Source organism: Hydractinia symbiolongicarpus, chromosome 8 (genome assembly GCF_029227915.1).
Source record: "Hydractinia symbiolongicarpus strain clone_291-10 chromosome 8, HSymV2.1, whole genome shotgun sequence".
NCBI classification, from domain to species: domain Eukaryota; kingdom Metazoa; phylum Cnidaria; class Hydrozoa; order Anthoathecata; family Hydractiniidae; genus Hydractinia; species Hydractinia symbiolongicarpus.
Genome location: NC_079882.1, coordinates 6493494 through 6521417, shown reverse-complemented (window position 1 = coordinate 6521417; position 27924 = coordinate 6493494). Strand labels below are relative to the sequence as shown.

Genomic DNA, 27924 nt, shown 5'->3' with positions numbered 1-27924 from the left:
CTTTTACGTAGAAGTTTCTTAAATTAAAGTATACTGTAAGAAGCACAAGTAAAAGTTTAAGTTGGTTTATTATTAAACAAAACATTTTTACAACACGCTCTTTTGCTGGCTTTTTCCTTCCATTTTTGCGACGCACATTCACTGTGCAACTTTGTCTGGTGTGTACCGACCCATATCATGGATACCATCTTTGTCAGTGATTCGAATGTTAAAAGATGGCAGATTTACTATGAAACGTTTTTGAACCTAAAAACAAAAACACAACGTAAATACAACACTGTATGCCATTTTGATTATGTTAAAAACATTTACACTGACATAAAAACTGATTGCGAATCAAAGGTTGAAAAGATGGATTTTGCGACATATTTTTGCGACTTTGGTCTTCTCCCTTAATTTTTCGGTATAAATTATTGCAATTTCTCATTTTTTGAGTAAAATTTTTTTAATACCATCAGTTTGCGGCTTTATGTCTCTCCATCTAGTTGATCGACCTATTGTGAAGTGGATCTAAATTCGCGATGTTGTTAATGTTGTCATTTGCGAGATTTATTCCGGCACAAAATGACATAAGTCAGTGTCTGCAAATATGTACCCCATTATTTTTTCCTCACTTTGCAACGTCTTTTATTTTTGCGACAAATAATTGTTATTTAATCGCCCTAATCCTTTGCGACATTTAATATTGCTATTTTTGAATTCGCTCGCAAACATTTATGGCGTAATTCTTCTTAAACAAAAATTTGAAGCTATTAATATCCATTTAAATCATCGTTTCAAATCTTGATTTGTTTTTATTAAACCTCACTTTTTCCTCCTCACGGTAAAGGCGTATCCACGAAAATTAAGGCAGCGAATGATCCGAATTCGATCGATTTCCGAAAAGCAATTCTCGCGCAATCTGAAAATTTTTGTGATTGGCAATAATTGCTGTATGCGACAGTTTCTGACAATAAAGAAAAACATACAAACTTACTTGTGCGATGACTTTTTTTAACAATTCCATAACTTCTTCCCTGCTTAAATCTAAAAAAGGGCAATAAAAACAAAAGTATCAAATAAACAAATAAACTAGAAAATCAACAAAACAAGACAAAAAGGTAAAAAAAGAAAACAATGTATTTTTGCATACCAGGCTTCCAATGTCTGTCTAATGTTGAAAGTGAAAAAAATGATCCATAACCATGAGCAGCAAAAGGAACCTAAAAACAAAAAAATGTTCTCGTGAGGTGTCTATCGCTGACGATGCGGAACCTGCAAGTACCACAAAAATTTTAAAATGGCTGTGCATTGTGGGATAGGGGGATGAGGGAAGGGGGGGATGAGGGAAGGGGGGGATGAGGGGGGTGGGAGGGTAGGTAGGTGGGGGAAGAGTGGCATAACTGTCTATTCTTTTGTCTTTCATGTTCTAATGAGAATTTTATTTTGCGAGTTGTGCTTTTTTTACCCTTTTTTAAAAAACAATCACAGTGAGTTACTTTACTCACATTGGAGAAACACAACTGAAATTATACAAAAGCTTACTTTCGTCATAGCAGCTAAGTAGTCCATATGATAAAGTGCAGGTCCATCTATCTCATCACAACCAGAAAGCAATAAGTTTACATTATATGGTGTCTAAACACAATGAAAAAGGTGGTTGGAAACAATGGAATACTATTTAAGCAATGAAATCCTATTTAACCGATGGAATACTATTTAAACAATGGAATACTATTTAAACAATGGAATACTATTAAAAACACAAAACAAGATAGCAAAATTTAACAAAACAAAAATGGTATCCTTACTCTGCTTCTCAGAAAGTCTGCTAAAGTTTTCCGAACATAATTTGCACCACCGTGTGGAGTTAACTCATAACCTAAAAGTTTTTTCATAACATAATCATGCTAAGACATGTTGTAATAACAAAGTAAGAATGCTTCAATTTGAATCAAACAATATACCATTTCTCATCTTGTAAAGTTGTATATTCTTCTCGATATATTCAGCAAAGTTGGTCGTGTCACCTGACTCTCCGCATATTGTCATTAACAAATTTTTTCCAAGTGCAAAATTTTTATCAACATCTATGTAATTGGAAAAGAAAAATCAAGCATAAAAGAAACCAGACCTTTTGTTAAAAACGATTCTTAAGAAAAAAGGGATTATATAAACCAAAAAAATGTTCATTATTGTTGAATGTAATTTTGACTAGTGTTCACCAAAGCTTTCAAAAACTGAAGTAAAAAACTTTTTTGGCGATAAACATTTTAAGGAAAATGAATATTGGTAAAAACACTTTTGGCAATTATTCAATTTTGATTAAACATACGTTGTATTTTCACTCTATAAAGCATGGGACATTTAATCACGTATCATATAGCTATTTTTTTTAATTTTTCTCATTTACTATGCTCTGTTGATTAGTTTCCACAAAAACGTTTTTACTGAGCTCAAAAAATGCATTTTGAAGATTAATTTTCGGGAATCAGTTATGTTGAGATGTTTGGTAAATATTTTTTTTGCGCATGCGCATTTTAAGGTTTTTGTGAAGAATTAGTTTCATGAAGTTTTTCGCAATTTCAATTTATTTAGGTTTATTTATTGACATGAGTTAATCTTTAATTGAACTAAAATAAAATGTACTGAAAAAAACTAGAACCCCCCCTCCCCAAAAAAAAAAAAAAAACTTTTATTTTCCAACAGTTTTGCGCAGAAATTTTTTTGAAGATTTATTTTACAAATTAACATTTTCGGGTATTTCGCGCAGACAAATTTTTGCAAATATTGGATAAAATTTGCAAAATTTGTAAGCATATTTAATCTTTACAAAAATAGGTACATCAGAATGTTTGTACAGGTATTACTCACCATCCTTCATCCTTACAATACTTTGCATTCCATTAGTGTCTGAAGCAGTTAATACAAAATCAGCTCCTTGAATACCAATAATAAACTCCATTTTGTATATATTACTAAAAAACATAGATAAACACCTGTGAATTAAAGTAAAACACAAAATAAAAATAATGCAATGCAACATGATTTTTTAATAAGGAAATTTTTATAAAAAAAAAACGAGCCTCAAAAACCTCATAATCTAAGGAAAATTTAAAAAATTCTAAGCCTAAGCGTGTTAACCTTCAATTTTTAGGGACCATGATATTTGCATTTACAGTTACTAAATCACCATAGTTTCAAAACACAACACAATCAATTTTCTTTTTTTTAACTCTTTGCTTTTCTCATCCATAACTAACATATATTTTATTTAAAATTTTCAAAGTTGTGCAACTTTCAGGTACACAAGTCGCTTTTCTCATAATCTATTGTGGTGATATTCAGATATTCTGCGAAGTGTTTAAAATCCAACTGACTTGCTACTCACATGCTACATGATAATATTATACCCTTCTGAAAAGCCAAATTCTTAACAAAAAAGAAACTCTGTATTGTGTGCAGAGCAAGCGAAGGCAATAGACAATGGCATTTAGCCATGCTGCTTCATACTTTGCACTTACTGCTGCAAAAAATATATTATGATTTTTTTCCTAGTTTTTTAAATGAATTCGTTGTTATGCACATCAACCAATTAACTTTTGTAATGTTAGAGATTCTGATGATCCCATATAACTTGGGATCAGCATGTTGGTTTGCAATCAAATTTCGTGAGTAAACATTCAAGGCCTATACAAGCTTACCTAGGGCTAGGGTGAACAAACGAGTGTCATTTTGACAAAAAAAATTCACCGTTATAATATGTATGCAATGTTCGAATGCACCTAATTTAACAGGTCTATAATTACTGATAACAGAAAATGTCTAATTTGCTATTCCTTAAATATGACATCATAATTCATGCAGCATAATTAAATCTAAAGTGGAGTTTAGTAGTGTAACAGTGTTGCTACGAAGTTAATCGTATTGAACAATCGTATTTGCGTATAACAATAACAGCACCTTTTACATTTTAGAGTTAATTAGAACAAAAAGCAGCAATTTGTTATGCAGAACTTGTAAGACATTGGTGGAAGATAAAGCGCTGTGACAAAAGTTTTTCTGTAGGTTAGTAAAATATAATTTTATATATCCAGGGTGGTATGTACTAGCCTCTTTGTGGACCAGGGAAAATAAATATAATTTTGTAGATCAAACATGCCAAAGACAAAAAAGATGACACACAGTACGAACACTATCTGGCGAGAAGAAGACATCAATCCAGCATTGAGAAAAATAGCATTTGAGAGCTTCATTTTTGCAGAAAAGTATGGAATGTCTGAAGGGTTATTAAAAAACAGAAAAATAACAAAAGATGAAAATAGAGTACTTGTTGGCGCTGGTCAACTTACAGCATTGACAACAAACAAAGAAGAGCAGTTGACCAAGTCTATCTATCTATAGATAGACCAAGTCTATCTATCTATCTATAAACAAGGCTTGTAAATCTGGTTTTAGTCCTACAAGAGCTGAAATAAAAAAATTTGTACAAGAATATGTGAGAAACAAAAATATCAAAGTGCCATTGAAGGATAATTGACCTAGTACAAGATTAATTGAGTATGTTTATGGAAAGAAACAAGTTGAGCACAAAAAAAACCAGGATGATATGTGCAGCACAATTTTCCACAACAATTCATTCATTGTATATACATAAATTCTTCAACAATTGATGCAATTAATATAAAGAAACTTTCAGCAGCAAATGTCTGGAATTGCGACATTTTAACATGGCTGCTTGCAGTGCAGAAGGCCTGGTTTTCGACCCCTTGTTAATTTTCTTTGGCAAGAATTTTTAGCAAGAAAGTATATACATGACAAGGTGAAGCATGGCCTTCTAATAAAATGTATGGAGTGTCACCTATTGCTTGGATTGGTTCAAAAAGTTTATTGAAATTGTCAAAAACGTCCAAGACTCTCGATCTATGATGGTCATTTATCACGTTTCTGTAGAACTATATAAAATGGCCATCAAGGAAAACATAAATTTATCACTCAATCAATCAATCAAACAAACAAACAGATATTTTATTTATGAATAAAAGGAATTAAATACTGGTTTACATATTATATCAGGCTGCTGACCTTGGCGTCCACCACTAATAGAAAACTAGAAGGCATGATAGGCCCAGTGACAACACAGACAAATAACAGCACAGGGCATGTACAGGACAACACAGGACAGGACAAACAATAAGTCGAATTAAGTGTAAATGAAAGCGGGTAAGTGGGGGAGATCAGTCAGATAGATAAATAAGAATTTAAAATGTTATTTTTAAGATAATTTTTAAATTTGGCAAAGATACATTAAAGAATTTGGAGTAGGGGTATAAATTGTGGCAGTGCTGCCAAGATTGAATAGATCCGTGTTGAACAGTTTAACTTTAAAATCTACAAGGAAGCTTACATATAAAATATTCAGTTTTACTTGCATAAAGTGCTATCCTTTTAGCATTGAGGCAGTGCCAGAGAAACTTGAAATCAAGATTAATTTTTTGTGTGGAGTTTTGAGAGACTTGTTAAAAAATAGTACATTTGTATCATCAGCAAAAAGATAAAAAATAGAAACCTTTATAGCACAATATATTAAATTAAAAACAACAGGGGACTAGATTAAAAACAACAGGGGACTAGATTAAAAACAACAGGGGATCAGAGCCTTAAGGTACACCATGAGAAACAAAAGAAAAAAGACTATACGTACGTTGGTAAGGCGTAATGCTTTATGATTTAAAGAAAATTATGTATTAATTTATAAATTATGTGATCAGTCTCACCAGTTTGGAGCAATACACCCTCTTAATTTTTTCCAGGAGAGACCAGTTCTAGAGTCTTTAAAGCTCCCATTGGAGCTACAGAAAAATTTTTGGAATTCATGCCCAACTAGATGACAGCCTTATGAGGATCGAACCCATAACTACTTGGACATGAGTCAAACGCTCTATCAACTGTGCTACTAATCCCCATTTATCAAATTTATTTGTTAATTTTTATTTATGTCTGTGTTTGTTCAATTTTTAATAAAAACAGAATTTATGACATGGTATTCATATTGCTCATATTCAGAAAATTCATGATTTATTCTCCTCCATACATTTTTTGTTCTCTTTAGTCCTCTCCTATAGACATGGCATGTTCAGTTTAGCCTGGTTTGTCTTAATTTTTTTTTTAAATGTGAAACAGTGTGCTGCCCAGCTGTCTCTAAAAAGTGTCAAGTGTCAATAGTTGGGCCTGTCCCTTTTTTTGGCACGATTTTAGAAAGCAGAATTGTCCTTGTCAATAGTTAGGCCTGTCTCATCTTATGACGCAGTCTTTAAAATAACGGGATACATTTTTCAATATTTTCTAAAATTGTAGGAGTCCTTTATGTACAGTTGATTTTAACCAACACTGAAACTTGTGCACTTTACATAACAGACAGCCACAACATTGTTGGGGTAAATCACACATGAGAAAATTTTTGCGCGGTGAAGGTATGACATTTTAATCTATTGTTATCTTTGTAATCCTTCATTACATACCAAACAAACCTATATCATTATGAACTAGACAGGCTGACAACATCACCGGGGTAAATCACACATAAGAAAATTTTTGCGTGGTGAAGGTATGACATTTTAATTTATTGTTATCTTTGTAATCCTTCATTAAATACCAAACAAACCTATATTAATATGAAACTAGACAGGCTGGATAATATTTTTAAGAAAAAAATTTTATTACCCCATGTTTTTTTTCACGTCACAAAGTTTTTTTAATGTCACGTCTGTTTTTTGAGCATCAGAAAAAGGTACATGAGAATGTTTCACGCAGCTACTAGCTCATTCTGCGACAAGTTGCCAAGTATTGCAACCATTTTAATCATAAAATAGATTTTATAAACAATTCCAGCTAAAAACACATCACACAATTAAGAAGCGAATCATGGAAAAGGACGTTTTTGACAGTTTTTGTTAGACCCTGTGCAAACGTTCACTGGCATTTTTGCAAAGTTGTTCTAGGGATGGCTTATAGTTAAAACCATGAAATTATGTGGGGAGCGGCTAGGTCTAGCCTAGCTATAGACGACTTTCGTCGGGTTGCATATTGTTTATCATACCCCAACCTTTTACGCAAATCGACAGGCAAAATAATGTCCATTTTTAAGTAGAGGCATCTTTTGATCTGAAAATTAAAATATAATTTGTATTTTGTTCAGATTAAGATCATATACACTCAAGTATAAGTTATTTTGGAGATTTCCTAAATAAGCTGTATCATAGCTACACCTAAATTAGGAGGTAGAAAAAGTTTTTTCCCGATTTCTCGAAAATTGCAATTTTTAGCAGAATCACTGCTGCAGATTTTTTATCGTCAGTTTGACGACCACATTGTAAAAAAAGAATGGTAGTCTATTTAAGCTGTACTGCATCTTAGTTAGGATGTCATATCACCTGATACAGCCTATTTAAGCAGCCTTAAAACTTCAAATTTAGCGGATCTCCAGGGGTCTGGGGTCTACGAAAAAACTGATGTATTGGACATATTTATATGCACTCAAATATCCCATTTATTCAGTTAGCTAGATAGATGAGAAAATTCAGTTAAATGTGTGTTTTCGACAATCAAAGTATAAGCTACACATCTTAACTAAGCTGTAAAATGCATTAGACTGTATCATACATCCTAATTAAGCTGACATCCAAATTAAGCTATGTAGCTTAATTAAGAGGATTTCCTTGACTGATATATCAGTGAAAAGATGCTTGAAGCCACAGTACAAAAGCTTTTAACTATAATTTGACTTTCTTCCCAAGGTCTGCAATTTTTTGCCTGTCAATAGCTAGATAGCTAGCTAGCTAGCTATAGTTATTTATAAAAAGTCAATATTGAACATAAAGAGTCTATTATACAATTGGAAACAATGTATTAGAAAAGCAATTATTGACAAAGAGGAATTGATAGCAGAAATTAGGACCCTAAAACCTGCCGACTCGCCAAACCTATCACCCTATCACAAGTCTACCATTTTTAGATGGGTCTTCTTAATAAAATCGACTTTGCCTGCACTTGCATAATTATGATTCTTTTCAGAACTTGATCAGGCGTGATGAACGCATGATTATCCCTTACACACACTTAAAAACACCACGTTTTTAAAACGTGAACAACATTGGAGCTTGATTGTTATTGGTTAAACCTATTTCCCGCCCCCACAACGCAACATGAACTTTACTCCATTCGTCACACTTTTTTTGAAAACAAAGAAAAAATTGCACTAGGGTAGTACACCAATAAAAAATTCTGATAAATTTTAGTATTAGTGTAGCAGAGAAGAGGAGATTTATTATAAAAAAGACACTGGAGTAGTTATGATAATGGATGGAGTAATAAAATCACAGAAAACATATGTCATTGTGAGTCGTCATTTTTTGTTGCTAAACATGAACCAGTCTTAAATTTCCAGCTATCGTTTTTGATGTTATTTGAAATATTTCATTATGAATCCATGATGTCAGGATTGATTTTGTGATATTTTTTTTAGAATGACAGTAAAAATAAAGTTACAAGCTCGACTGACTTAGAAGCTGTGCAGTCCCTTTTATCTCTAAGGTGCTTTCCAACTCAAGAAACTGAATCGATTAAAACCAATGTTATATCAACTCTACCAGGAAGAAAATCTAAATGCAAAATTACCTGCAATCAAGATATAGTAAGTAGCTAAAGTTAGTCCCAATATACTTTAAATAAATATATACCATGGGTATATTTATGGTCAAAAGTTTGTCATTCTGACAAATTATCAGCACAAATTGTAGTGCTGCGTAAACTCTTACAAGAATGTATGACCCAAGGCAACGAGACAATAAATTTGCTTTCTTGCCACTTTGTCTTTAATTAGGGTTTGAAAAGGAGTTTTAATGATTCAAAATTAATAAACAGACCATGTTGTAGGTTAAACAAATTTTGCTGAATTGAGTTAAAAAATTTCATGAATTGAATATCTAACATGAAAATGTTTTTCATCAGGACTATAAAGTACGTTAGCAGATTCTTTTATCAACAAGAATGGTTTGAGAAATGAATTAACCAGTAATAATCAAGATTTGTTTCTATATTAATCAGTAATTTAGTCATGGCGATCAAAAATATTCTTGAATTAGTAGATATAATAACTTTTGTTTGCATTTTGCTTTAATTTCCAGCATGTGTTCTTTTAGTTTAAGTAATCAAGGGAAAAACTAATAGCTATAAAAATTAATTTTCTACAGATATCTTTAAAAATATTCCAACTAAAAGTGTCAACAAAGGGGGTTGGTTTTTTAAAAAACAAATATTTGATTAATTTATGATAAATTTCGGGTTAAATCTGTCGTTCACCACTATTGTTTTGGCTTTATTGATTTCGGCGTGTTAAATGTTATTCAAAACGTTTTGTACTTAAACACAGGCAATATTTGTTAAAAGATTTCGTGACTTTTCATCACGCTTTCTCGCCGTGATTTTTTCTGTTATATTCATTCCGGTCCGCGTTTCGCTTTTCTTAATTATGTTAATGCTTAAAATTTTGCATGTAATTATTTGTTGTGGTCGCATAAATTAACCGATGTAGCTTTAATGGTCTGGCCACATGGTCTTTAAATAAATGCATACTATGCCATATTAACCCAGCCAAGTCGTCTGACCAAGGATTGCTATAAATATTTCGGTATATTTTTGATCGAGTTCAGTGCAAGTTTTGCTCTCGTGGTTGGTACGGTAGCTGGGGAGGTATGGACGAAGAGGTTATAAGTAAACAAATTGAGGAAATTATTGACGAAGAAATGCATAAGGATAATTTAGGATTGTCATCAGTAACGTTTGATAACTTAGACTGGTTTTCTGACGATTTGTTTGAGAATACAATTCAGGTTCGTATCGTTAGGCTTCATAATAATTACGAGACATATTGTTAGTTGCTATATTCTTTACGAATCTTTGAATCTATACTAAAAACTTAAAAACTTTGTAGCTAGCTACACAAAAAACTTTGTGTAGCTGAAGTTTAGCTACACGAAGTTTTGACATTTTTTTAATTGTATTTTTAACATGCCAATGAATTTTAATTACAATTTCCTCTGAATGTTTAAGTATCTTATTACTTTTTAATTATGACATACACTTCACGAACTGTCCACAAAGGAACTGTCCACAAAGGATTGTGCTGTTATAAAAACTGTTTAATTAATGCATCACCAATTTCCCTTAACACTTTTTCTCTTGAAACTTCTAAGTGGAGAAATAAATCCTTCACTTTTGTGAATGTTGACACTAAAATCCTTATAATTTTATTTGCAGACTTTACCCTCACCAGTTCAACAAGAAATCACAAAGGAAGAGCCAGTGTCATCCACCACAGACTATCCTAGTGTGGTGATAAAGCGCAGTACTTCACCATTATCTTCCACATCATCTGTTTCTTCAACAAGTTCATCAGATGAAACTGCAGAAAAAACACCAAGCCAAACCGTAATATCACAAGTACAAAATATTGACCTTGAAACATTCCGCGTTCTACAAAATTTACAAAAAGTAACCGATATAAAAAACTTATCAGATCTGAAAAATCTTCAAAATTTGCAGACACCTGCAATTTTAATTTTATATCCACAACAACCTTTAGATCACAACCGAGATGCAAATAATCCGGATCAATCTAAAAAACCGGAGCCAAGTGCATATGATATAATTAAGAGTGCTGCCTCTATTCCTGTAATCAGTGTGTCATCAACTGTTAAAGATAACGACCCATCAAGGGAGCGTATACACATATGTCCATATCCCAATTGCAACAAGACATATTTTAAAAACTCACACTTAAAAACACACATCAGATCTCACACAGGTACAGCAATATTTTTATGTGTATGTTGAGTGGTAATCTATAATTACAAATTGGTTATTTTTTTAATTCAATATGTTATGTCAAATTAAACAACAGAAAAGTTAATAAAGTGATTAATTGACAGTTAAATATATTATCTGTATTAAAAGTTTAAGGGAAATTATAATTATGTGGATAGTGTTTATTTTTAACTGCATATGAAAAAGCCTTAACAAATTCTAATTTTATTTGTTTTATCCATAGGTGAAAAACCATTCAAATGCACTTGGCCTGAGTGTGAACGTTCGTTTGCTCGATCAGACGAATTAGCACGTCATAAACGTTCTCATACTGGAGAAAGAAAATTTCAATGTCCTTTATGTTCTCGGAAATTTATGCGTTCAGATCATCTTACAAAGCATGCTAAAAGACATATGACCGCGAAAAAGATTCCTGGTTGGCAACGGGAAATCAACAAACTTAGCGAGATGTCGTCGGTTACGTTTCAGTATCCTTCTTTGATATCGGAGCAAACGTTAGCTCGAAATAAAATGCAAATCGAATAGAAGTAATAATTTTTTCTATACACGCACTGAATTTGTATATATGTATAAAATAACTTTAAATTTTGCTTGCGTGATTAAATTTTTCCTGCCAAATTCGTAGACAGACAGAAACAGGAACACACGCTTTACTATGATAGAAACCTATGAGTATGCAAAAGTCGACTTGCAGTGTCATCATTAGGAAGTTACTAATTCCGTTATTTACACGTTTTTCATTCATGAAAAATACTGCGCTAGTGTTTTTTGTCCAGGTGGAAGTCTTAATTTCTTTTTAACCTTGTCATTTTTTCCCCTGACTTTCGGTTGCATTCTTTCGGCTTTTCGTTTCATTCCATTCGATGGTGCACTGATCTTTTCTTCCTTGCCAACGTTTGTTTTTGTTTTCTCCGCATCGTCGAAGTTATCACAGCAGCGGATTAATTTAATGTCAACGTCGGGGGATAATGGATCAACAGTTTCTTTCTCAACATTGGACGTTGTCGGTGTTTGTCTCAATTCGTCGATACGTCGTAAATTAGAGGGAGTGGTGATCTAGATTGGAGAGGGAATCTGTGTTAATATCTCTAAAACATGACAATTTCCACGAAATTGTCATGTTTCAAATTTCGAAAAAAGTTGCGTGCATGGGCCTCGTAAACGTTCTATAAAAAGCCTTCAAATGTTACTTTTAGAAACCGCGAACATGTAAATAATCATACGTCAATTTTATTCGATTACGCGCTGGAATACACAATTTTAACGCGTTTAAGTATCAAAACATTAAACTTCCACTATAATTAGTAAGCGCGACTTTGCCTTTTATTTTGTATATAATTTTTAAACCACAGGTCAAATTATAAATTGTTGCACAGTTGCTTTTTAAAAAAATAGTACTTAGCTAAACATTAGTTCACATCAAGATATATATAATAGATATATCTATTAATTCTATCTTCGTAATGTGAAGTCTATACAATAAAACTAATATGTATTATGGAATTAAAATCGTACGTTCAAATATATTATCGTTTTGTTTGACGCAAATACTCGAGTATCAGATAACACTTAAAAAATACTATCTTTGGCATAATAGCCAAAGTGGCAAGGATAAATACAAATTTTAACTCGAAGTTTCAGGATCACGAAGTTTTGTCTGAAGGTAAATTAGAACGGCTGTTAACCTAAGCCGATAAAAATCAATGTCTTCCGATAAGCTAATAAATTCGAACCATTAAAGTAATCAAAGAAAAATTGCAACGTAATAGTATATTTCGTATTTCAATTCAGAAGATTCTGCAAATAACCGACGAAAATCTCATCTTAAAAAATTCGTGATTCTGTGTTATTAGAATTTACGAACTATATTTCTAAGGCTAGTTTAAAATTGACTTAACAACTTACTTAATTAGCTAGTTGAATTTCCGCGCCCGAAGGCGTAGGAAATTCTTTAAAACAGTCGTTTTTTTCTTTTGGAGCATTTTTTGAGAAAAAATCGACCCTGGGATTACACGACGGAGTCACAGATGTAAACTTCGCACCCAAGCTCCCCAACTCATCTAAATGATGTTTCAGGACAAAATTAGTATTTGTTTTCAACAAAATTTGGCACAGTTAACAAAAAAAGTATGCTGAACATAATGGTGACATAATAATTTTGATTTTTGTCACCTAAATGCCATTTTAGGCCAAAATTGATCCAAAAATTAAAACCATTTCATTTTCGGCTAAATCTGGCACAGTTAACAAATAAAGTATGCTGAAAATGATGATGGTACAAAAGTTTGATTTTTGTCACCTAAATGTCATTTTGGGACAAAATTTAACCAAAAATTAAAACTGCTTTATTTTCGACAAAAATTGGCACAGTTAATAAAAAAAATATGCTGAAAATGATGGTCACAGCAAAATTTTGATTTTTTGTCAACCAAATGCCGTTTAAGACCATAAACGTTTCAATCGCAAGACTTACCATGAATGTTAGGCTGTATTTTTTGTTAGCAATTTATCTTAAAATGTGAGTTTATTATGACACGTTTCGTTTTGTTTGCGTTTGTTGTAAGATATAATGTCACTTGTGTAATTTATCTTCAGAGGTTCATGCACCAAACCTCCTCAAAATGTTTAGCACAATAACACAACGAATTAGCAGGTTTTCATCAAATATTTTGGTAGCGAGCGGAAATTCTTAGAGCCCCCAGGGCTTCTTGTTTGATTTAATTCTCGTTTCTAATCCTAATTGGCCTTTCGCGAAATTCAACACTGAAAAATTTCCAATACTAACAATTCGTGAAAATTAAAAGTTTGCTAATTGGAACCTTTTATGAACCTGCAATTATTCCTCTTGGTACGTGATTTTATCATTAGGTAGTTACAGCACCACCGTTAATAATTTGTGTACTTCTAGCTTATGATTTCTAGATATTTATTTCTGTTAAGATGTGGTTAAACAACTTGAGTAACATACAAAAACAGCATTGTGTTACATTTCCAACATGACTTCGTCACTTCACAACGTCACAAATTACAGAAACAGATTTCCGAAAATACAAAAATAATATCAAATGTTATCAATCTGTATATATTTCATATTTATTTCCTTTGAATCGTTGATACGAGCTTAACTATAAAAAGTTTGACATTTCTTGACAAATTACTTAACCAGATGACAAATATAAATCAACACGAGAAACACCTTTTTATACGAATTGTAAGAGGAATTTCTTCATGCACTTTATACGGGATTTTAAGGGAATTTTTCAAAAAATTGCTGGCGGGGTGTTGTGCAATGTCATTATAGTTTCGTTTCCAGGACTTTTGTTTTTTCCAGCGAATATTATAGAGAAAAGGTCTTGGAACGAGTTTATCGTGATTAAGTTTTGTGATCCAGATTTTGAGAACAGAATACCCCCTCTGCCGAATCGCAAAAAATTAGACGGACACACCTGACAAAACTGACAAAAGATTCTAACTGCCCATCACAGGAAGTTAGTTCAAGATAAACATGACCCCAGAAAATCCAATTAAATTCTTAGTGAGATCTATTTTTTTCCTGATTGCCAAATTGAAAACAAGTGTCAAATCACGGAAATACGTTTTAAACGTCTTTTTTTTGAAAAAAGGTTTGTTTTTCCTCTCATAATCAACATTCATCACACGTTCCTGAGCTAATGAGAAGTAAAATTAATAAGACCTCTTGAGTGGTCATTAATGGCAACTTCATATCGTTAATTAGGTTGTTAGCGGCGAAGTAAAACTTAGAAAGTGAACTCCATAGTATACCTCTTTCAACACTTTGGGCTTCCTAGGAGTCTCGTCTGTAATTTCAGGTGTCCTAAAAAATTAAAGGAATGAGTCAAGCGAAGAGGAAAACCGAGAAAAATAATCCTCTAATAACACATACAGATTTCGTTTTGCTAAAGGCTGCGAACTCTCAATTATTTTTCAATTTGTGGATGATCGCTATGCCAAAAAAACAAACAAACAGTTCACCTTACGACATAAAGGAAGTGGGGTTAGCTTTAACCTTACAAACAAAATTCCTGTAAAGAGTTAATTAGAACTAATTGTTTTTTTTTTTATTTATTATATTTTTTTATTTGTTTATCTGTTTATTATTTACGATGGTTGGGACGACTTTTTTCTCTTCCGCAGGTCAAAATCCAACTGTTTTCGGTGTGCAAAAGTATGTAGAAGTGTGCGGATATATTTCGGTGTGCAAAAATATGCCTTAATGAAGTAATTAATTAAGTCATTAATTCACCACTTTAACACGATTACATGTTAACGCTTTAACAATATATAAAAACCTCGTTATCTTAAATGATCGGTCTGCTGGGTTATTACTAATGTATTCGAGTATAAACAAGATATAATAGCTAAACAATATGGCTGCCATGAAAGCGCCTCTGAAGAATTGCTTATACTATCTCAGTGTCCTCTCTTTTATGCAAAAGTGTTCTCTTGTCGGCGCTATTTTTAAATGTTTACAAAAATTAGATAACAAAAAGGTCTCCAGGAATAAAACCAAATATTTACAATTACAGATAATCTACGCAAGACAAACACACAGATAAACAGACTTACTTAAATTGTGTTGCAAGACTTGATATTTTCTTAAAGATCATGTTACTTTCGTGTGGAGTGGAAAGCACCCCGCACAGTTGAGAAGAGTGCACGCCAATATCGTTGCCGGTAATACAGCTCATATAATCAAGAAAACTGCGTAAGTCCAAAATGATCTGAAAAAAGGAGAAAAATAAGAAGTCACGTGTTATGAGGTCCACTACATGTTTGACTGAAACATGAAGATAAACCTCTTGTTGTGATTCCAGGTCTTTTATATATCCCTTAAATTTGCCAGCCAAATCTTGCATCACCATGGAAACGACGTTAGATTTGAAAACTGGATTTTTGGCACGTATGAAAGCAGTTTTTAAGACTTTGAGCATTTGCTGGAAAGCTGCACTAAAAAATATAAATAAAAATCTCACGCACCTTCTAAGTCGACGCCTTTTTTTAATTAAAATGCTTCGTAACATCTTTTGTACCGACAAGGAAGTGTGTTAAGAATGTATCAATAAAATGGTTGGTGAAGCGAGCACGTTTTGACTAATGTTTTATACAGACCAACATACATTACCGTCTATTTTTGCCGATCAATCAATTGTTGGATATTTGCAGTTTACATTTTTCATGCAATTTGTGATATAAAAGATTTAGTCGGCGAAGTGACTATGTTGACAAAATTAAATTCTGTGCAAGCCAATATTAGTTTTACGGAATAAAATGCTTACCGATAATGTATAGAAATTAAAACAACGCCTACTATTTCTGTTGCAGTTTGCGATATTCAAATCACGCGCTAAAATTTGCGATATTTAAATCACACGCTAAGGTTTTGCGAGATTCTAATTACGCGCAAAGGTTTTGGGAGATTCTAATCATACGTAAAAATTTGCGATATTCAAATCACACGCTAAGGTTTTGCGAGAATAAAATCACGCGCAAAGGTTTTGTGAGATTCTAATCACGCGCAAAGGTTTTGCGTGAGTCAAATCACGCGCAAAGATGCGTCATGACATGGAATTCAGCAAAAAAACACTGCACTTGAGCATGTATTTTCATTATTATCGCGAACTCTTCACAAAGCACTTCACAGCTAACCAAAGCAGACATGTAATATTATGTTACAACTTTAGATTACATATACTTAAGCAAACCTCGCGTAAACATAACTTGAATGTGAAAGATCAACAAAGGGGAGGTATAGAAAATCAAGTAGGCTTTGCAGCAATTTGATTGCATTGATGAAAGTAGTTCTTCCACTTTTTCTATTCCGGTTTTTATTTATCAAAATCAAATATAGTTTTCTTCGTACTTCAATACTATTTTGTAGAGAGAAAAAACTCTGTTGTGTGGTTACAGTTGAAGCTCTTATTAGCAAACGTCATTAGTGCTCAGTCCACTAGTTACAACTGTCCGCTTTTTAGAGCTATACACATCTTTGTAACTATGCTGACGAAACAAACTTTAAAATAACCCCACTTAAGCTTAGGAAAAAAGGTACTTTTCAAGCATATACAGAATCACAAAAAATAACGAAAAACCTCTGCCACATTTTGATGAAGACGGGGAAAAAGTGATAGTTTGGATGCAACAAAAAATTAGCGAAGAAATAAAACAACGCGGTGAAAGAAACTGTGCCGACTAATTTGGAAAAATTGCTTAGAAGAAAACCTTCCCTGCTAATTAGACGATAAAAAGAGCTGGTTGCGTTAACTTCAACACAGTTTTGTAGCGTTAGACAGAAATCGGATCTGTTGCACAATCGAATTTGAATTTGAATGAATGTAAATAAAACAAGAAAATAAAAGCGTACATTTTCAAAAGATTGGAAATCTGAACAATATTCATCGCGCCATTGTACACGTTGTGTACTTTTAAATATCTCGATTCACAGTCAGGCAAACAATGTTGTGATTAAAATACTCACAGGAAATTTTCAGCTTCGTCAACTACCGTTTGCAGCTTGTCCATTAGCTCCATAAATTCTTGTAATGCCTATGTAATTATTGAATTATTTGAACAATATTTTTTTATAGTAAGAGGGTTTATGAGAAATTTTGAAAATCATAAACCACCCGTGAATAATATATTTAGGGAAATTTGTAACTAGAACGCGACCTAAACGCAAACTGAGAGAGTAAAAAAAACAACAAGACGTCATTAGAGAAACTAACAAGGTGGAATCCTGTAGTCATGAGATGAAGGCGAGAGCTAAAATTTTTGCAGGTTGAATAACTGGCGAATTTAGGGAACTCATACAACATGTGGGGCGAAATTGAAAATTGTTTGTTCAAAGGAAGGTGTTATTATAAAAACAGCAATTCTTAGGAATCATCTATTAACATTATTTCAACACAGCACGATGCAAGTATATGTGTATTAAGGCATTTACAACTTTCCTCTGTTAAGCACAACAAATCATAGCCTTCGGAGAAAATAAAATCTTTGCGGTTAATTTCTATGCATATCTTATCATGTGAAGAATAGCACGCACCAATGACACGAGCTAGCGTGGTTTCCAAAACATGTGTTTTAGCACGTCGACGAAATTCTTCCGCTACGGCGGCAAAAATTGCCGACAATTAATATCTGACCTTCTTATTAGCTGCAACATATTTTCAGTTGTTTCAAGATAAAATGCTTTTTATATCGAAATCTTATTCAATTTATTGTTACATTGAACTTTTGTGAAACGGGTCTTAAAGGGTAGGTTCAAGGATATCTACGAGGGAAAATACAAAACGTATTAACACAAATACTCTGAACATGCATCATCAATAATGGCAGTTTCAAAACAAAAAACAAAGTAAAAAATAGATCCACAAAATATAAAGCAAAAATTTACCATACCGTTCTATGTTGAAACAACACGTGACCCTCGCTGGGCGCGTACCCCTTACCGGCGAGATTGACTTGACGTACGAATGACGACACGACCTACGAAGAAAATGCCGTTTAAGTAACATTTAGAGCGGAAACTTACATTATTTTATTGTTACTGCTTTTTTTTCTTGACTCGATCGAAATTTGTCATCAGAACAAGGAGGTTCAGTCAGTTGTGTAGCTGGTTTTGAATCAACTATTAGAAAACCTACTTCAGTGACAACAAAGGCCAATGAAACTAGTTTATGAACTGAGTTGGATTATATAAATATACGTCACTTCTGTGAGTATGAGTTATGCGTTCACGCTAGAAAGCATTATCAATATTTACAGCCAAATCATATACAGTTTTTGAAAAACTCGAGTTTTAGAGTTAAAAATTTAGAAATAATTTTGTTTTTTCTTTAATTTGGGATTAATCACGTTTCCACGTTAAAATGGTCTAAAAAATTACCAATTTTGACACTCTTTTCTGCTGTAAACGGACGAGCAGTGGTTCAATACGCAACGAAGACGAAATTTTTTACCAACACCAATCTGGCAAAAAAAGCGAAATTATAAATAAAGTATTTTTTATCACTATGGCGCTTGATGCTTTTCATTTAACGGAATGGCGCTTGATGCATTTTATTTAACGGACATTGTGAAGTGAAATCGTAATTAGCAAGAAGCGACAAGATTGTGAAATAATTTTTAAATAGACTTGCTTGTGCAAGCATGGAATGTATGGAACAGATATCAAATTTGATTATTTTCATTTCGCAAGAAAAAAACAGATTAAAAAAAATTTAAAATTGTTTTTTTCATACCTCAAGCTTTTTGATAATAACTGTTAATTAATTACACCATATTAAAATTTTGAAAACTCAAATAACAATATCCATTGTGGCTTTTTACACCAATATAAACATTCTTATTAATTGCGCATGCGCGAATGCGGTAGATGCGGTCGACCAAATCAAGGACTTCATCACGTGACGAATGCAATTATTTTAAACACGCAATTTACCTGATACATCGGCATTCCTTTGGTGTGCGACAATTTGCGGATTTCTGTGAAAGCTCTATGGTCAACACCACGTGTCGGCGCGTCAATGACACGAGCCAGTGCAATCTCATCGCGTGTATTTACAATTAACTGAAAATACCCCACAACGATTCTTTGAAGGTGCAGCTGAAAAAATAGATAGGTCAAAGTAGTTTTTACTAATGAAAGACTGGTGAAACGTCACGAGGAGAAAAGTCACTATTTTTATCTGACCTTATACACGTTTCCAGTTAAAAAAGGAGACTAAATTAAACCGTAAGTTGACACTCACACTAAAAATATGTCTTGCAGGGCTGCCACTATTTCAATTTTCTTTTTTTCAACGTTCTTATTGGAAAAGGTATTAGTTTCCTGCCCTAAACGACCAAAATTGTTTTTTGGCCGAGTTATTGCAAAGTAAATCAATCATTATTAACTTCGGAATTTTTAAACGCAAAGATGGTATTAGTTTTTTTTGTTCTAGGCCTCTTAAATTTTACGGGTGACAAACCCATAACTTATGATCCCTGTGTCTATTTGCAGTGACATTTCATAGGTATCATTCCGTCGGACCCATGTTTGCTCACAAAAAGTTTCTTGCGATCTACGTCTTTCCTTCACAACCGTGTGATTCGAAATATTTAAACTTGTAGTTTATAAAAGTAATCTGATGCAAATTACTGACTAAACAAATGTCTACATTTCAAGTAAACATATTGATTATTGGATAGTTTTAAAAGAACTGAAAAATCAAACTCACTACAAATAGACAAATATAAACACAACTTTTTATGTTTCATTCAATTTTATGCGTCATTTAGTATCAATTGGTGTTTTAACAAAACAATGAACCTTGAAATAATATTTTCCAACTGTTCAGTTAAGAAATTAATTTTTAATTTTTCCCAGGCATAGTAAGAATAGATCCTTTGCCAGCTTTTTTAGCAAGATTGGAAGCCTTGATGGGTTTTGAAAATACGAGGTTCAATTCATCAAAATACTTCCTAGTGATCTTGCCACGTGGAGTGTCAGTCATAAATGGCTAGTCGTTCCGTCTAAATTACTCTGCAGGGATTCGGAATAAGCTATGCGCAGCCGTTTTGAACACACAAAATACGTCTATTATTACATAGAAGTTTGATTATTAAGATGGACTTAACAGGAGAATGGAATTACGGAATTAACAGAGATATCTAACGCAAAACATGCACAGACATTAATCTCTATCCTGGATAACTAATGAGGCAGTATGATGGTCCTAATTTTGACTGTAGCTCCACCACGTGTGCTCGTTAATTACTTTCCTCTCACAATCTAGATTTTTTTTAGAATTACCTAATAACTACGCGTCGTATTACAATCATCAAGTCATTAAAATATTCTTTTATCAAGCTATTGCATCTCAAATTAATCGAGGCGACTTTCTGTACAAACAAGAATGAATAAGAAGATTACAACAAACACACTTATCACTATCCATTGACGCAAATGGGAGCATTGCAATCAAAACAGTTCTTCCCAATGATTTTATTAAACTCCACGTTGCTGTGCAACCATGGTAAATAAGATCTATTCCGATAGTTGCTGTGGAAACGTTACCGTAACGTATAACGGATTATGGGAAGGGGATTAGGAAGGATAATCACTAGAGCACGTGCAAAGAGTCTAAATCTTTTCATTGTGCTATCTTTGATGGTAATTTTTGTATCATGATGTCCATTCCTTTTATAATTCTTTTCTGAAATCAAGAAACGGCCTTCTTTTATTTCCACATAATTGTAAGTTACCTGAGCAGGAATAGCTGGTGATTGGCATGGAATACCTAAAAAATCAAAAAACTATCACATAAGAAGTAATAACAAACAAAATCAACAACGAAAGTATTTCTCAGTTATCAGTAGGTTCTCCTATTGACTTTCTTATTTATTTAAATCATCAATAAATCCAATTCCTTAGCTTTTGTTTGCACTATATCTTCACAAAACAATAAAGTCAACGACCTTTGATCGATATTTAGAACATAATGGATTACAGATTAAAAATAGATTAAAGTTTACATAGGGTTTTAAATTAAAAATGTATAAATTCATATTTAGGCCCCTCAATAAGAGACGTACACGAAGGTATCCTTGCATGCAGTCACGTTCACCGATGACATTATTGCTTTTTTATAAAATTTTAAAAACCAGCATTTAAGCAGGTTTAACCGAACTTGTTCTTATTTTAGTAATTTTAATTTGGTTAAATGGCCTACTAAAATTCGATCACGTTACCACTCATATAGAAGGTCTATGTTTTACACATTTCCCAACCATAAATAGCCCTGTGTGTGACTAAATATGGCGCCAAATGCAGAATTATCTCATGTTTACCACATATAGAAAAAAACTCCAAGAGTCTCCTGTTATTAACATTTCTATCATTTTGCTGACGAGTAAAGTAATGTCAGCAATACTTTGCTGGATCACACTGAATTAAATTTGTGCGAAAGTCGCCTATATATACTTATTTTTTGTACTCTCACAAAGAAACAAAACAGGCAAAATGCATGTTTTGTTTCCCTAAATAATGTTTTACGAGTGTTTTTAAATGCATTTGCTTCAAAATAGGAAAAGCCATAGAGGGTACTGCAAATTGTGGCATGGTTAAAAAATCATGGAGACAGAACTATTAATGCCTGTTGTTAACCGTCTGGATTTTGCAAGCGTGCAATACGGATTTTTAGGCACTCTGATTGGCTTAGCGCTCTTGACGACGGGCCGATATGGAGCGGTATTGCCCGTCGTCAAGAAAAATAGTAGCTTAAAATGTAAACAAGCACGAAAAACAAGTTTTAAGAAGCATTGGAAATGATTATATATCTAACTCATACAATACATTTATCGATACGATAAATGTATTGTAGGATAGAAACAACAACAATTTCAAGTTTAACAGTTAAAATAACCAGATTCAGCAACATTCTGCCTGGATGCTTCTTCAACATGGCTAGTTAACTAGCTACATTGTCCATAAAAACGATGATCTGATTCCAGTTTTATCAAAAATACTAAATACAGGGCGACGGAATTATAACATTTTTTCCTCTCCTCTCATTTTAAGACTCATTTCTTCAGCTTTTTGATTACTCAGTCAATATAAACTCGTTCAAGCCCATGTTATTCTTGGCTAGCTAGCTAGTTAAAAAATTTACTTCCATATTCGCTGAATTTTAGTTGAACATTCAACTTTTCACATTTTTCTATAAGTGCCGAACATTGTAATGTTTTGTTTACAAACATTTATTCTTTAGGAACTTTCGAATTCTGCAAAGAAATTTGTTTTTAGACAGGACTGATTCGAATTTCGACCTCGAGTGTTAACGAAGGTAGTGCTAGTGAATTATATTATTATAAGAACGTTAAAACGAAATTCTTATTTTTTATTTTTATTTAACTTAGACGGTTAACAAAAACAATAATAACTGAAAACCCCGGGCTGTACCGAAAATATCGCCCTCAGTCATTACACCGACCTCACAAGCTCTGTCGGCACTTAGACCTCGGGCGATATTTTGCGGTACAGCACGGGGTAATCGGTTATTACTGTATTAGTAGCTGTATTCGGATTGGGAGAAGGGGTTGGGGAGTTTAGCCCACCAGGCAGTTGTAATTTCTTTAGAAAAAATCTGGTGGTAGATTGCTTTCGGGTTTGCAGTTGAGTTTCTTAAAAAGCTAAGTTTGACTTTGCTAAAAATAATGTATTTTTTTGTATAAATTGTTTATTTTTCTCGAAAGTCAATATTTTAATGATAGCACTATACAACCAGGCGAAACTTATAAGTGATTTCGGAATAAAAAAAAATGGTACAAATCAATAATGAAAATTTTCGACAGAAAGATAGAAGACCTTCCAAAATTTTCCTTAACTTTAATCTTTCTGGTTTTCTTGATTCAAGTTTCCTGGTTTTTCCAGTAAGCTTTGGATCATGTTATAAATATTTCTCGACTTACTAACCCATTCAAAAACAAATAGCATTACAGGTTTTTTCATAAGTGTATGGTTTCAAAGCTCAGCCTTAATGTGTCTAACTATAATTCGAATTTGAGGGCTGAAGTATGCTATTTGCAAAATATAAAAACTAAAACAATTATGTGTTTTAAAAACTTTGATCAGGCAGAACCTTGTATATGCTTACAAGCATTGTGCTTATAAAAACAGTGGCACACTATATTTTATTTCGCATTAAACAGTGAGTGTATTTATATGTTTAAAAATGCATAATTTGGAATACAAAACATGTATATAAAATTCATACCAATGACTTCTGACGTAGGCAAAAATTCGCCAGCCTAAAAAAACATAAAAATAAATTTAAACGTTAAATTGTTTACTTTTTTGACTCTTTATCTGTATTTCCCATCTTAGAACTTTACTTTTTTCTTTTCTTTACACACAAGGACAGCTTACTGCATTCCAACTTGTAATAATATAAATGTTATGTTGTAAGAGAACCATACAAGGAAGCATAGTTTAACCCAATACACAAACAGCAAACACGAAAATTTGGGGGGTAATAATCTATAAATTACATTGCCATTCCACTAATATTTTGATAGTGCAATAACAGGGTAATGGATAGATTATCAGTTACACAGTAGTGAACAATAAATTAAACAGATGCTTTTTATATCCAAAAAAGTGATTTGATTATAAATTGTGTTAACAAGTCATATAGTAAAACATTATATTACCTTTTGAACAGGTAAAGAAGTACAGTTTTCTTCCTTCAAGTTTCTTAAATAAATATCAACATCTGTCTTGTCTAACATATTGCATTGTTTCGTAAAATCTGTATAAGCTTCAAAAATATCATTGAATGTAAACATTTCTAGTGGCATCGGTGAATATTCTGTTGTTACCATTGATAATCCAGCCTGTCTATACTTTCTTTGTGATATTTTCTTCTGTAGTGAAAAGAGTTTTTCTGGTGATAGTACATCTTTGTAAATCTAGAGGAAAAAATACATTGCAAAAAATAAAAATAACAAACAGATATGATATGGTGCAACACAATGGCAAAATGCTGCTAGAAGTTTAAAAACAATTCTTTGCAGACAAGTTTCACAGAACATTAATATTTTGTTAAATATTAAACAAGCATTAATGAGAAAAAAAGACAGTTCTTTCTAATAGCAATCAACTTACTGATTTTTGTAGTAAGAGAAGCGAGAGTTGTATGGCTGCAATTTGGTCCACATCAGACAGATATGTACTTCGATGTTTAATTAAAGCTCCGGTGAACACCTTGCGATATGTTTGTAACTTTTGATGGTTAGTTTGAGTCATATTTACACCTTGTCTGCTCAAAAAAAAAAAGAATTGAAAATTTATATCTTAAATTTTACCAATGAAGTGAAAACATTTAATTAATAATAAATGCAGCTTTTATCATATTTATGAAAATAATTATAATTTCACAAAAATTAAAATCTTTAGATATTATCTAAATTGCAAATATCATCTAAGAAAATCTTACAGTATCTAAATCTTATTTAACAATACTGACTGTTACATTTCATCTACAGACGGTTACTAACATCCAAGGTTATATTAGCACCTATGGAAACCCAAATGTAAAATTATACCGATTATACTTGGTCCAAAAAGATACGACATACCTCATTGCAAAATACCAAACAAAACACATGAAAAAGGTACATATGTATTCTTTACTTGATTTAGTGAAGCAATTTCTTCTTTACACACCCATCATTATTTTTAAGTACTTATATAAATTGCATTATTTTTGGTGTTGTATGTGTCATTTTACCTAGTCCTCCACTTGTTACTAAATTATGGCTACAGAACAAAATGGTCATAAACAATAAAAACCAACATGCATATCTTATTTAGTCATATTTCAAAACTATTCCGTCATACTATACATGTGGGCTTTACAATGTTTAGGGTAAACATGTGACTAGAAAGAAAGAATCTGTACAGATTTTATAAACATATTTTATAAAAATACTGGATTTATTCATATCACAATTTACATTTAATAAGGTAATGCTTGAGGATTGTTGTCGAATTTTTGTTCCGTCGAAGCTCTACCAGGTACAGCACCATTTCGTCTGAGCTGTATCAAGTAATATACTGCTTCAAAGATGAAAAAAAACATTGCGATTAAACCAAACGAGCCAGCACTCATAACAGCATTGTGTTCAGAATGTTTTCCCATGACAACACCAGAACAAATCATTAAGAAGATAGATCCCACACCTGAATAGATAATATATTAACTTTGTATTTCCAGGTTTAAAAAATTTACATTGTTTTTCCAGAAGTATTCAGCTCAGAAGTAGTCTTTAGAAACAATGGTATGTGAAATATATTAGTAAGTAAACCTGCACATTAGCTTCCCAAGTGCTGCAAAGATGATGAATCGACTGGGATTTTAACTGGACTATCGATCCATCATCTTTGCAACACTTGCGAAGCTAATGTGCTAGTCATTTCACCATTTTTACATAAATGAAAACTATCTAGAATAAATAACATAAAGACAACTTTCAATCAAACAAGGTTAGAGAAATATCCCAGTTATTAAATAATGCAGCAGTGGATATAGGGTGTTAAACTGCCTGAGGCAGAAAAAGATTGCATTTCATTTTTAATGCATAAAGCTGTTCCTTCTACCATCTTACACAGATATAAAGGTCAAAAAAGACCTTCAAAATGTTAGCAAGAAACAAAAACAAAGAACACGCTTTGCAGAATAACTTAAAACTTACCACAGCAAACAAGCATAACAATATTACTAGTGACAATTGCAGGAAGACGATGGTACAAATTCAATATATGCAATATAATAGTAATCAAAATGAAAATCCAGGTTGTTGTGAGAACAAAGATAAAGAACTCAATTGAACTAATTGTTTCAGTTTCGCTCACAGTAGACATGATAATTAAACCCAACAGCACAACAACAAATTCTGCAATTTTTAGAATTCCCAACGGAGTTTTTATCCAACCAAAGTGAATCCATTTTCGCCAACCTGTCGCACCTGTACTTTGTTCATCAGTACCTGGCTCACTTTGTGGATCATACTCCATAGTGATGTGTTTTAAATGGTGTATATGTGTTTAAAACTGAAATAAAAAATTAAAAATAACACATAAAAATAAATACATGCGAGGTACATGTGAGGTAAAATCCATTTTTAATATGCCAAATAACTTTTCAGTATATATTTAATTTTCACAGGGTGACAACTGAAATTCAAAACTCAAATACATTTTCAAGCACAAATTCATAATTTCTTAGTATATATGCAGTAGTTTTTTTTCAGTACATATATTTAAGGACATTGACTTTGTCATTATAAATACATCAAGTGCAGATTTTTATATATAGTATATTGTATTATTAAAAAAAAAATACTCTTTTTTCCCCTAAAATTTGAAAACTAACAAAGAAGATGCCCATGCACTTAGTATATGCAGTCAAACAAATTAAAAACCAAAAACAATCTCAATTTTTTTTATGATTACATTTTGCCCTGGGGTGAAAATTCTAGCCCAGTTGTTCTACCCCAAGCTGAAATTTCACCCCAGGGAAAAACCTTAACCCGGGTTATAAATCCTTTTTCTTCCAAACTGGAGAAAATGAACAAATTACATTGTCATTAAACGTCATTGTTCATTATCATTCATGGCTTAATGTCCGACTTTTGCACTAAATTGTCTTGCTACAATCTCTTCCTTCAGCTTCCAGACTTTATGACAAGGCCTGTACTTCGCCTTGGCTTCTTTAACACTCTTCAAGATAATATCACAAACCAGCAACCTATGCTGGAAACACACTCTTCCCTCGATATAACTTTCACGTCCTTCACCACTTTCTTGTCTGACTTTCTAACCAGGAAGTAATCTATCTGTGTCTTACCCCCACCTGACTCATATGTTATCAGCCTACTCTCTCTCTTACTGAATGATGTGTTGCAAACCACCATGTCCGTTGCCATTCCAAACTCAAGCAATCTCTCCCCATCCTTATTTCTGCTCCCAAATCTATAGCCTCCATGCATACCTTTATAACCTTCAGATGACTTCCCAACATGACCATTAAAGTCACCGCCCACCATGACAAGTTCAGTGTCTCCAAACTTTGATGTGACTGCTATTAACTCATTATAAAACTTATCTTTATCTTCCTCACTGAGTCCACACTGTGAAGCATAAACTGACAGAAAAGTGACAATTGTATTACCTATCAAAAACTTTGTCACTATAATACGACTATTAACACGCATAACATGTATTACTTTTTCTACCCACTTTTTTTCCCACTTCTCTTGTTACCAGGACTAAAAGAGTTTACTAGGATGACGTAAATCATTAAACCGGTGGGCGCAATTTTCCAACGAAAAGTACAAAACGAACTAAAAAATATGCCAATGACTGTTGTTAGAATTGATGATACATTAGTATAAGGATTGGTTGTGGAAGATCATTTAAATAATTTAGCAGCAGTACTTAAAACAATAAAAACGTACAGTACAGTCTGAATGTAATCTACCACGTACACGCTAATATCA

The 27924-nt window shown here is 32.7% G+C and overlaps 4 protein-coding genes across 5 annotated transcripts; 1 reads left to right on the top strand and 3 right to left on the bottom strand.

Annotated features, from left to right (window-relative positions):
- Nucleotides 1-49: 49 nt before the first annotated feature.
- LOC130654268 (proteasome subunit beta type-2-like) lies at nt 50-2999 on the bottom strand. The gene is made up of 7 exons (XM_057456818.1): nt 2854-2999; nt 1947-2069; nt 1791-1861; nt 1525-1617; nt 1133-1202; nt 977-1026; nt 50-246 (listed from the first exon to the last, which is right to left on the bottom strand). The coding sequence occupies exons 1-7, from the start codon at nt 2966-2968 to the stop codon at nt 139-141; spliced, it is 630 nt and encodes a 209-aa protein (XP_057312801.1). The 5' UTR covers nt 2969-2999; the 3' UTR covers nt 50-138.
- Nucleotides 3000-8214: 5215 nt separating this feature from the next.
- On the top strand, nt 8215-11457 carry LOC130654266 (Krueppel-like factor 10). 2 transcript variants are annotated; one of them, XM_057456815.1, is made up of 4 exons: nt 8215-8375; nt 8504-8671; nt 10297-10843; nt 11087-11457. In XM_057456815.1, exons 1-4 carry the CDS (start codon nt 8331-8333, stop codon nt 11386-11388), a joined length of 1062 nt encoding a protein of 353 aa, XP_057312798.1. In that variant the 5' UTR covers nt 8215-8330; the 3' UTR covers nt 11389-11457. The 2 variants fall into 2 exon arrangements, with proteins under 2 accessions (XP_057312798.1, XP_057312799.1); XM_057456816.1 differs by lacking the exons at nt 8215-8375; nt 8504-8671 and adding an exon at nt 9657-9869.
- A 123-nt stretch (nt 11458-11580) lies between these two features.
- Nucleotides 11581-25145, bottom strand: LOC130654264 (PCNA-interacting partner-like). Its single transcript, XM_057456813.1, has 12 exons — nt 25003-25145; nt 24530-24683; nt 24076-24333; nt 23640-23673; nt 21130-21164; nt 19325-19489; nt 18283-18369; nt 17360-17427; nt 15681-15831; nt 15451-15605; nt 14647-14698; nt 11581-11919 (listed from the first exon to the last, which is right to left on the bottom strand). The coding sequence occupies exons 1-12, from the start codon at nt 25029-25031 to the stop codon at nt 11605-11607; spliced, it is 1503 nt and encodes a 500-aa protein (XP_057312796.1). The 5' UTR covers nt 25032-25145; the 3' UTR covers nt 11581-11604.
- Nucleotides 25146-25225: 80 nt separating this feature from the next.
- Nucleotides 25226-26500, bottom strand: LOC130654269 (uncharacterized). Its single transcript, XM_057456819.1, has 2 exons — nt 26119-26500; nt 25226-25606 (listed from the first exon to the last, which is right to left on the bottom strand). Exons 1-2 carry the CDS (start codon nt 26438-26440, stop codon nt 25383-25385), a joined length of 546 nt encoding a protein of 181 aa, XP_057312802.1. The 5' UTR covers nt 26441-26500; the 3' UTR covers nt 25226-25382.
- Nucleotides 26501-27924: the final 1424 nt, after the last annotated feature.